General features: G+C 44.2%; 1 protein-coding gene across 1 annotated transcript in view; it reads right to left on the bottom strand.

Annotated features, from left to right (window-relative positions):
* CPNIFS (chloroplastic NIFS-like cysteine desulfurase) overlaps positions 1-12,220 on the bottom strand; it is a 68,761-nt gene that overhangs the window by 43,328 nt on the left and 13,213 nt on the right. Inside the window, exon 5 of the mRNA XM_087391817.1 lies at positions 2,917-3,076. Within this exon, the coding sequence (XP_087247943.1) occupies positions 2,917-3,076 (160 nt within the window). The remainder of the gene's footprint in view (positions 1-2,916; positions 3,077-12,220) is intronic.

Here is a 12,220-nt window from a genome sequence, read left to right as displayed (position 1 = left end):
GATGAAGAGACAAGTCTAGTCTCTGATTCATTTGACAATACCCCACAAATTGTGGGATACCAACAAGTGGCGCACCAAGTACGACCACATGGGATAGTTGGTACCATCAAGCTTGTCTTGGTGGGCAAGCATTCCAAGAGATTGATGGTGAGCCATTCAAATAAAAATCCCCAAAGAAAAAGAGTGCCCTGCAAATGTCAAAGCCTCAAGGCTATCACTGCAAACAGCTGGCTGCTCAAAGTATCTGGCTGCTCAAAATATCTGACTGCTAGCTTCAAATGTCAAGTAAGAATCGACAGCAATCTCTACAAATGTGTATGCCAAAAGTGGCTGCTCATGCACTGAGCAAAATGCACAATCTGTTCCCAAAACTGAACTGGAAAAAATAGTCCAATCAAAGCAACCCCCCGCAAATAGTTATCCTGCAAATGACGAGCCCAAATCAAAGGGAAAATGTCTGCAAATCTATCCAATGCAAATCTGAGCTGAATCTGTCCAAAATGGTGGCTGAATGCCACAATTTTCAAAGGACAAATGGCCCAAATCAAAGGGCAAATACAAAAAGAACCCAAATTTCAGCAGATTTGGTAAAAGCCCCCCCAAATTGGGAAAGGGCGACACTACCAAAAAGAGGGCAAATGCAAAAATGCCCCAAATTTAACTGCAAAATTGCAAATGTGACCCGACAAATTTTGGCCAATGTCACTGTAAAACCCCAAATTTCAGATCAACACGGCAAAATATCACTGCAATTAGTGCAAATGTGATACAATGTGCTGCAAATTTGAAATTATCATGCAATCTCCCTGCGATAAACCCAAAAGCCCCAATTTCGGAAATGAAATTGAGCCATTTAAGGGCAAGTGCTGCAAGATCTCCGCAAATGTGACCGAAGGAGTAAATGTCACTGCAAAACCTGCAGATGTGACACAAAAGCCCAACGGAAATGCGCGGCACTGCAACACATACAAAAATGTCCGGCAATGCGCGGAGATGCGCTGCAGCACATACAAAAATATGTGGCACGGAAGCGTACAGTGCTGCAAGAGATACGCTGCAGCACGTACAAAAATGTGTGGCCCTGCATGTAAGTGTCGTCAAGCATCGCGCAAAACGGTCATGTCGCGGTTTCGAACAAGCGAAACGGCCGCATCGTGGATCTACAGGAGTGTGAGGGCAGCAAAATGGTGACGCTCTAATTTGAAAAATGTGTGTACCCCAGGACTAAAGGTTGAAGCATACAAACAGAAGCGACTCCCACCCAAACTTCATCACGCAACGGGTCGGCTCTCGTCTTCACCCATCGCATTTGATTCCTTGACAGGAAGGTGGGTTGAGTAATGAGCACGGGGGGAGGCAAGTAGGAGCACGAGAACCTGCTTTGATACCACTATTGGGTGCGGGCAGCAATGGAATGGACGTAGAGTGCAAGGGAGCAAACAACAAGCTGAAGCAAACGTGAGTATTTGCAAATGGTTAATGAGAAAGTACAAAGGGGTGGCCTATATGGCCCCCAAGTCAACCATATGGTTGACCAGTGAAGTCAAGTCTTCCTCACACACAAGATGGATGAGGTGATCCCATCATTTTGAGGGGGAGATTCTACCATTCTATCTGAGGGGATATCCCCATCACAAACCCAGATGTTTGGCACACATATGCGAGCTCACTTTATGATGTCCCGATGCAGACACCACTTGATATGTCCACTATGCCCAAGCCAACCGCTTGTCACTTGTTCACTGCACAGAATGTATAGGCTGCACTGGTCAGTTCCATATCCTGAGAGCCCAAGATCATGAGGGACTACAGACTGAGCATTTCGTGCATGAGCAGGAGGACCTCGCTCCGGTTTTAGCGTAGCTGTTCAACCACGATGTATGCCACGGCTTCCCACTTGCTCAGATTACTACGACCATTGTATCGATTTGTTTGGCTGGTTTCATTCATGAGATGCTCAGACACCACGATAGGATACTCCGAGCACGGAGATAGGAGCAGACTTCTCCCTCGACTGATACCTCTCAGAGCTCTATCACGGAGTTCTTTCAGCTAGATCACATAGACCCCCACGAGACGAGACCTCGACATGACTGTGACCTGGAGCCTGTGACCCGACAGCTGAGACAGAGGGTTGACTCACAGATCCCACTTGGGGACATCCCCTCCTTGTTTAGGGTCAAAGCCCGACCGACAGGGGTCACAGTGGCCTTGGTTAGACGCAGAGCTACGACCAGGAGACGTACCAGGACTGCACCCTTGAGGGGGCGACAACATTCGATTGCTGACCTCATGCCTCCGCTTCCACAACCTCACCCTTCCTGATGTCTTGTTGTGTTGACGATGATGATGATGATGGTTATGATGATGCCAACGATGATGCTGAGATTGATATATATATAGTCAAGATATGACTATGTTGTACTTAGGAGTTGTACTTAGGACTTAGTATTGCCATTTTGCATTTTTTTGCATTCTGCATTGGTGTGGATGCTCGTTTAGTAGCTCCACTACCACACCTCATTGTATTCAGGTTTTTTCCACAGTCTCATAGACCCATCGGTCTTCTGAAGACTTTAATAAACTCTCTCTCTCTCTCTCTCTCTCTCTCTCTCTCTCTTTCAATTTGTCTGCATGCACGCATGCATAAGAAGCCATAAATTCATATTGTTGATTTATAGTAAATGCCCCTTATATCAAGCACGATTCAACTTTACAGACTTGCCACCACAGACTCAGACATAGAGAACATGAAGGTAGATTCCCAGAATGATCAAAACTGCAATGACACTTCTGGCTGGTGACTTCCCTTGTTATCACAGGAGTGGAGGACATAGGGAAGACCCAAGTGAGATGAGTAATATATAAGCAAGTAAATTCCATAAACAAATGCGGTAACACAGACCCGTGGCTCACCTCATCACCATATTTCAAGTTTGCTAAGCCCCAAGTGTATGCAAGCAGATTTACGGCTTCTGTAGCATTCCGAGTGAAGACTATGTCCCTGCTGCTTGGTGCATTTATAAATTTTGCAACCTTTTTTCTAGCTGCTTCATATTCATCTGTCGCCTTTGCACTAAAAGCCATCCACAAAATCAAGCACATGCATCACATACCACATTAGCTTTCTTTAAAATGTTTTTCCTGAAATATAAGGCAAAAGGAAACTTTGGTAAATTAGATGGAAGAGATTTGCATTGAAAAAGGAGGTACATGCACATTACTGAAAAATTGGAGCTCAAAAAGTATTTGCTCGTTCTTTCCTTGGGCACTCCTCTTTTATAGTCTTTATGCCCTCTAAAAGGAAGGGGAACACTGAACAACAAAGTGAAAACAATAGAAAAAGAAGTGATAAGGCCCATAATGTGGACTGTAGATTATCTATTACCAAAAAAGAAATAAGCTAGTTCCTTACTAGTCCAGAATTGTCATGAGGTTTAAACTGCACTATCGGTTCTATTTGTAGAGGATGAGCTTGAGGATCTTCTCAGTCATAATCTAGCTCATAACATTAAGGAGCTGTACCAGTCTCTGAATTGCACACACCCTTAAGCCTCTAAACCTCCCTTATACTCACTCTCTCCTAGCCACTACACCTCCATCTCAAGACCCTCTACCCCTGTAGCACTCAGCCCTCACAGCTACTTCCCCTCCAGCCCACAAAAAGCATCATGAAGGGAAATAGCTGAGGAAAATTGGGGAAAAGGCAATGAAGAAGAGCAGGCTTTTTTCATGCCCACCTCCAGCCACATCATAGCACTACCCATAACACATACAGGACCATAAAAGAAGAAATAAAAGAAATAGAAGGAATTAGGGGCATCAAAACCAGATGGAAAGCGACTGAGTTGTAGATTTCATCGCGGTGATCCAGGAGGGGTTCTAAAGCAGACAGTGCAGCAAACATAGCTTGGGTTGGTGTCATACATTGGTGGATGTTTGCTGCAGGTTGTGGTACACTTTCAGAGCTCCTTTTGTTTGGATTTCTATATATATACCTTTGTACAACTAGAATATATCAATCGTACAAATTCAGATTTTGTTGTTCTATATCTATAGATGACATCTATTTTCTATGTATTCTCTCTTTCTAATCCTAAGTTTTCTCTATATCTTCTAACTGGGTGTTCTACTGTGGCATATCTTCCGCACTAGATGTATGGGTTCTTAGGTGGTGATTGCAATGACATTAATCTATCTCTACATTGTGTATTAGCTATGCTATGATACAGGCACTTTTACAGGTGTTTTCTTACATAGTATCAGAGCCAAGAAGGTGAAAATCCTTGGTGGAAAAGCCAGGTAGCTTACCCCCACAATCTGCTTTGAAGACAACTGAAGGTACGAGCTTTACAAGACCAACAAAGCAACGTGAATTGTTATGCTCAAAAATCACTTGTTCACAATCACATTGACGATGGTTGACAATAATCAACTTGTCATGCTGTTCCTACAAAAGCTTCCAATGGGCTAGTGGCTGCCCTGACGACTGGAGAAATATCGAGGCCTCTCACATTGGAGGAGGTCCATACTCTGCTGCTCCAACAAGAAGCTAGGTTGACATTGCGGGATACTAATCATCATGACAAAAAGGCGCTTACCGCTTCTATAGGGAAGGGAACAGACAAACACAGTACGGGTAAACAAAATAGCATGAATGGCAACTCTTCTAACAATGACAGTAAGAAAAAGAGAAAATGCTGTTACTGCGATCAGCCTAGACATCTTGTGCAAGATTGCAGGAAGAAGAAGGCGGATCAACAAAGAAAGGAGGAGGAGGCCAAGAAGCAAGAGTCTGAGTCAGACAGCTAATTTTGTAAAAGGTAAGTTGTTTTTGGTAATTACACCTGGTAGCCCCGAAATCGGTAATCTAGGTATGAAGTATGCGTGTCCGACATAGAGCAGTGGTCAGAGGATCTCGAGCATTTTGTGAAGGTGATGGACAGCACATGTTGCTGAGATCAGGCTGTAGTGGATCAGGGTCTGACAGAATGAGGAGCAATGGAACACATTGGTGAATGCCCAGAGATTCAAAAGATGGCTGTTCTAATTGGTACTTCTGGGAGCTACTGAGTTGCTTCAAAGGCAAGAAAAACAACAAACCAGGGCATGCTTTCTGTTTGTGCATTGATATGGATTTCCAACACATGCTATGGTCGCAATATTTGTCCAGGTGGAGCATGAATCGTTCCAGACATGCATAGAGGGGAAGTCTCAAGGCAAAGGCATTTGGAACCATCTGCATGTCCTCTGAAGATGTTAGTGTATCAGACTTTGCAGGGATTGAGATACTAACAAATACAAGTGAAAATGTGGATTCTAGAAGGTGGATCATTGGTATGTTGCTGAATAGGGAGAAAGAGGGATAACAGGTTCCCTTGGTAGGCTCAGCCCACCAAAACTGAGTGGATCTCAAAGACAGCTTGGTTCCAGAGACAGCTAGAGCAATTCAAGTGTTGAAAGCATAGAGTCAATGCCCCACCTGTAAGCCCCCCAATGAAGAGAGCTCAGGGGCTTGATACCTCAAGATGTATAAGGTACATGCATCTATAGGGGACAGGTTGAGGCTGCCAGTGTGCAGCAAGATGGCTGCCACATTCCAGCAGTGCGCAGTTGCAGGGATTGAGATACTAATAAATACAGGTGACAATGCGGATTCTAGAAGGTGGATCATTGGTATGTTGCTGAATAGGGAGAAAGAGGGATAAGGTTCCCTTGGTAGGCTCAGCCCACCAAAACTGAGTGGATCTCAAAGAGAGTTTGGTTCCAGAGACAGCTAGAGCAATTCGAGAGTTGAAAGGATAGAGTCAATGCCCCACCTGTAAGCCCCCCAATGAGGAAGGCTCAGGGGCTTGATACCTCAAGATGTATAAGGGTAGATGCATCTATAGGGGACAGGTACATAACGTATTGCAGAAGGTACAGATGTAGCATCTGGACCACGTCAGCAGTCAAGAAAATGGCATCTCCACAAGAAAATATGTAGAACATCAAGTCTATTTCCTCCGTCTTTTCTCTCCCATGGCAGATCTGGTGCAGAAGATGCAGGACATGCTGCAGGAACTGCAAGGGCTGCCAGGTGGGCAGCAGAGCCAGCAGCAGGAGCTGCTGCAAGAGGCAGGCTTTATAGGCCCACATACCAGCAACAGACTGGTCAGTAGAGGGCCAGGTCGGGTAGGTTGTCAGACTAGTCAGCCAGTCTATCCCAGTCAGGTATTTTTGGGGCAATCCAACTCTACAAAATAGGGCCCCATTTCAGGGGTCCAGGCATTCCAGAAGCTTCCAACTTTAGGTGGTCAATTTCAGGGTGAGGAGCAGAGGGAGATCAAGGGATCTACACCACAGCAGTCCAGCCTGCAGATCACCTTCTAGGGTGAAGAGAAGTCAATTACACAGTTCATCTGCAGGTGTTTTTGGCCCATCCAAGAGCAAGATGAGCCCGATTGTGTTGAACAGGAAGGACAGCAGAGGAACTCACCTAGAGCAGCATGCATGTAAGAAATTCTAGATTTACTATATTTAGAAATGTGCTAAGGAACAGAAAGGAGACTGAAATAGCAGAGAACAAAGAATATTTGTATTGCTTGAGTGTCTATAGTGTCTGTAGTGTGTCATCCATACAATTGGGCCTCTCTTATATAGAGAGTGAAGAGTCACACATGAAAAGGTGTGTACTCCAAAGTGTATGTGCATGAAGAGGTGTGTACCCCTTGTGAAGGGTGTGACCCTTGATAAGAAAGTACATTACAATAGGAGTGTCTCTTCAATAGAATGTCTCTTGTGAAGGGTTGTGCCTCATAGGAAGTGTCCCGTCGAAAGGGCATACCCTTCCACAAGTGTCCATTCATCAAACCATCCACAAGTCTAGATATAGAGAAAGGAATACGTCACAGATCGTAACATCCCCTCCCACTCAAAATAAGACCCTGGTGGAGATAATGAACTGATGTAGAAAATATCACGGTAAATTCTGAAAATACTGCTGTAAAATGTCAGCGTACTGCTGTAAGTCTTCATCAGATTGCCAAGTAGCGTTGGAGTCATCAAGATCTCGCCAAAGAACAAGGAATTCTGTGATAAGTCGATGTCGAGTCTCTCGCTCTCGATGGTCCAGAATACGCTCAGGAATAAGGAGAACATAATCGTCTTCGATTTCTAGGACATAATCACCTCCAGGAGGAACTACTTCATCGCCTGGAATGTACGTCTTTAGCCAAGAAATATGAAATGTCGGATGGATTTTACCCCATGATGGTGGTAATTCCAATCTGTAACTTAAAGGTGAATCTTTCTTGATGATCCAGAAAGGTTCATAGTATCTTGGTCACAACTTAGGAAACACAAACTTAACCATCTTATAGCGATGTGGGGCTACAAATAATAGCACCATGTCACCAGCGTCAAATTCCAGGTGACGTCTATGTTTGTTGGCAGACCGTTGATACCGCTCTTGCGCTTTTCGCATATGATCCCTAACTTGGAGTAGAATGTCTTGCATTTCTTGAACCAGTTGATCAGCTAGGGCCACTCGATGTTGAAGTACAAAATTCGTTGGTACAATCGGAGTGTGTCCATAAGCTACTTGGAATGGAGTCATGCTGATGGCACTATGGAAAGAGTTATTATAAGCAAACTCAAGGAGTGCTAGATACTCTTCCCAAGCTACTAGGCGTGACTGAATATAATGTCGAAGCATTTCTTCCAAAACTTGGTTGACTCTTTCAGTCTGGCCATCTGATTCTGGGTGGTAGGCTGAACTAAACAATAGAGTTGTACCCAAAGATTCGAAAAGTGAAATCCAAAAGTGACTGGTAAACTTAGGATCTCTGTCGGATACAATATTCTTGGGCAATCCATGGTGTCGGAAGATGTGTTGTATGAAGAGTTTGGCGATGTCTGGAGCCTGTGCACTGCTTTAGCAAGCAACAAAGTGTGCCATTTTGGACAATCGATCAACAATTACCATAATCTGAGTGTTACCTCGGGAGGATCGTGGTAGTGTTGTAATGAAATCCATGGAAATACTTTCCCACCTTTCAGTTGGAACTGGAAGAGGCTGAAGAAGTCCTGCTGGAAGTCGTCGGCTTGCTTTTATTTGTTGACAAGATAAGCAAGATGTAACCATTTTGATGACATCGCTTTTCATCTGAGGCCAGTAGTATGTTGCACTGAGTAACCTATAAGTCTTGTTGATGCCTGGATGGGCAACATAAGGAACTACATGATGCTCTTTTAACAAAAGACGTCGAACATCCTTGTCATGTGGTACACAGACGCGATCTTGATAATACAGAAGGTCGTCCGTATAAGAATAGGATGAGAAAATCTTCTATTCGGAAGTCGAAGGTTGATCTTTTGAACGAACTTGTACTGCTGTGCCGAAGTCTTTATCATTGAAATACTTCCCTTTGAATGAATTCGGAACATCCACAGATAATGTAGAGATTACCATAGCTGATGCTAGAGTTAACCTGCTGAAAGCATCTGCAACTACACTGCGTAGTCCTGGGATGTACTCAATGGTCATGTGAAAGTTAGCCAGAAACTCAACCCAGCATTCTTGTCGAGCGTTCATGACTGGCTGAGTAAAGATATACTTTAAAGAGTGATGGTCTGTCTTGACCACCGAGTCGGCTCCCATGAGATAATGTTTCCAAGAGCGATAAGCATGTACAACAGCAAGAAACTCCTTATCATAAACCGGGTATCGGGTTTGGATATCGGAATGTTTATGGCTGTCAAAAGCAATAACTCTGCCTTCTTGCATCAACACTGCTCCTGTAGCAATGTCGGAAGCGTCGGTCATGACCTCAAATGGAAGGTTTGGGTCAGCAATAGCCATAACTGGTGTGGTAGTGAGTTCTTGCTTGAGTTGTTGGAAACTATACTCTATTTCGGGAAGCCATTGAAAAACTGCTGTGCTTTTCAATAATTCGGACATAGGAGTTTCGATTTCGGAAAACTGATAGACCTTTATATGGTAGAAGTTTGCCAATCCGAGAAAAGAGCGGACATCATGAACATTCTTAGGAGTAGGCCAATTTCGGATTACCTCGACCTTCTTGGGATCCACAAAGATGCCTTGAGCTGAAATAACATGTCCCAAATATTCGAGTTGGGTCTTGAAGAACTCACTCTTCTCAATGTTGATGTAGAGAGAATTTGCGCAGAGAACTTCAAAAACTTGGTGAAGATGTTGTTTGTGCTCATGTAGGGATCTGCTGAAAACGAGGATACCATCGAGGTAAACGATGACGGACTTATCGAGGAAAGGCCTGAAGATGTCGTTCATTAGTGTCATGAATGTGGTCGGGGCATTGTGTTTAACCCAAAAGGCATGACCAAACATTCATAGTGTCCATACTTTGTTCGAAAAGCTGTCTTGTACTCATCGCCTTCTCGTATGCGAATTTGACGATAACCTGAACGAGGATCAATCTTTGAGAATTGTGTTGCGTGTAGAAGTTAATCGAAGAGGTCATCGATGCGAGGCAATGGATACTTGTTTTTTATAGTGAGCTTGTTGAGGGCTCGATAGTCGATGCAGAGGCGCATTGACTTATTCTTTTTTTCCACAAGTAGTACAGGAGATCCGAAAGGACTGCGACTGGGCCGAATGTGACCTTTGTCGAGTAGTTCGGTTACCTGTCTTTGGATTTCTTCATTTTGAGTGTAAGAAACCCGATAAGGAGGTTTCGACGATGGATTACTGCCAAAAATAAGTTCGATTGGGTGATCCACTGGTCGTCGAGGTGGTAACTACTTTGGCAATTCCTGTGTAAAAATATCCAGGTAGGGCTGGAAAAAATGTTGGTTGAGGTATTCAGAAGGATCCTTTGTTGGTGTCTCCTCTACTGCCGTAACCAACAGAAGTGAAGTCGTTACTTGATGTTTACGAACCCACTTCTTTACTTGTAGGGCAGAGGCAACTGGGGTTGAAAGAGAGTCCCTAGAACCAGTTAGCTCAATATGTTTTTCCAAGTGGACAAACTGGATAGTATGGCTGCCAAAACTGATTGATGGATCATAGTCGTAGAGCCACTATTGTCCAAGTATAACTCGTACCGAGAAAGAGGCATGATGTCGAAGTTCAACTTGTCCGTATAATGTTGGATGCGCAAAGACAAGTTTTTGATCCTGGTGTTGCATAAGAAGGTAGTTCCATTTGCGAGTTCAATCTGATAGTCCATGGGACTAGGACTAGTAGTCAACCGAAGTTTGTCGACCATAGAACTAGCTAGGAAGTTATGAGAGCAGTCACTGTCGATGAGGATAGTGACCGTTGTTCCACGAATCAATCCTTGAACACAAAGTACTTGAGTGGCCAGGGAAGGTTCGGGATTGCTGGCAAGGCTCATGTGGATGGTATTTGCCATTCGAACAGCTTTGCCTTTCTTGTCTTGTGCTGGGGTAGCATCTTCTCTTTGGCAAGTACTAGGTTCCATATTGGAATTTTGCTTTGGTCGCTTGGGACAATCGAACCATCTATGGTCGCCTGTACAGATGGTACAAAGTCCTTTTGTGCTGGAGTTGTTCTTCTTATCAGTGGCCGCACCTTTATGTTGGGGATGACAATGATGACTTTGTGAAGAAGAAGAGGTACGATCCTTGGAGGAGTGCTTCTGTTGGAATCCAGCATACGATTTCTGAGACTTGTGGGGATCTTGAGACTGTCGCTGACCTTGATTACCCGAGTTTTTTCTAAACTTGGGGTTATCTTGAGGGCGAACACCTTTGGCCATAGTAGAGTTCCGTGTTCTATTAGCACTCTGCTTCCCTGAAATCAGTAATGCGCTCTGCGTAAGCAATAGCGCCAGCTATGGTGGTGATGTTTGCTTTGAGGATATCAATGCGTAACGAGGGATTTAGGCCTGAAGTGAAAGCATGAAGGCGATCATCATCAGTTAAACCATCAATCTCCAGCACCAATGTGGTGAACTGAGAGATGTAGGAAGACAGGGAGCATGTTTGAACGTGCTTGGAAGTCCGCATTGGCAGGTATGAACTGCTTACGGAGCACGTGTTCAAAACGTTCCCAAGTTAACACACTTTTGCCGTCCTTTAAGCGTCGTTGCCACCATAGGAAAGCTGTATCCTTGAGGAGGGAGGTTGCCAAGGCAATCTTTTTGCCTTCAGTGAGGTCAACAGTATCAAAGTACATGCGCAATTTTGCGAGCCATTGGTCAACATCCATACAATTGGGCCTCTCTTATATAGAGAGTGAAGAGTCACACATGAAAAGGTGTGTACTCCAAAGTGTGTGTGCATGAAGAGGTGTGTACCCCTTGTGAAGGGTGTGACCCTTGATGAGAGGGTACATTACAATAGGAGTGTCTCTTCAATAGAATGTCTCTTGTGAAGGGTTGTGCCTCATAGAAGTGTCCCGTCGAAAGGGCATACCCTTCCACAAGTGTCCATTCATCAAACCATCCATAAGTCTAGATATAGAGAAAGGAATACGTCACAGATCATGACAATGCACCCAATCCCAATGTACACGCAGGCATCACTTGTGCCCAATGTATGGATGCCAAGGCTCAACCCCATCTTTGTGAGGATATAAGTGCCTCAACTGTTGAGAAATCCCAATCCTCCACAGTATAGCTCCCAATCCTTCTCCAACAGTTGTCCAAGTTCAACAACTCCAACTTGAAGAACTAGAGCCACAATATGGATTGTCCACTCAGAGTGAAGTTAGATGGAGACGCGTTTCTAGGAGAAGTGAGTGCATACATACATACATACACACACATACACACACACACACACACACACACACACACACACATATATAGTAGAGGGATCAGCAAATAGTGCCCGAGTTTGGTGCCCTACAGTAGTTGTTTGCTGAAGGCGTTGGTACAGATTTGTTAGGATTTTGTACTTGGATCAGCAAACAATGCCCAAGTTCGGTGCCCTACAGCAGGAGTTTGCTGAACGTGTTGGTACAAATTTGTTACGATTTTGTACTTGGATTTTACACATCTATATATGGGACTTTTCGTTGTATGTCTCTGACATCTCTCTGTACTTTTTCTCTATCTAAGAGGTCTCTCTATAAGCACATGGAGTGAGTGGCCATTCAAAGTTTTCAAGACTTTCTTCACTCTGTTGTGTAAGGTGGTATTAGAGTCAAGTGTTTGACGATATCTGGTGTCTTGGAAATCAACAACAAAGAAGGCCCACTCCAAACTGAAGGGTGCTAGCCTTGCCGATGAGG

Source organism: Dipteris shenzhenensis, chromosome 20 (assembly GCF_047967505.1).
Source record: "Dipteris shenzhenensis isolate YYH24624 ecotype China chromosome 20, Dip_SZ_1.0, whole genome shotgun sequence".
NCBI classification, from domain to species: Eukaryota; Viridiplantae; Streptophyta; class Polypodiopsida; order Gleicheniales; family Dipteridaceae; genus Dipteris; species Dipteris shenzhenensis.
This window is presented reverse-complemented; position numbering and strand designations above follow the sequence as displayed.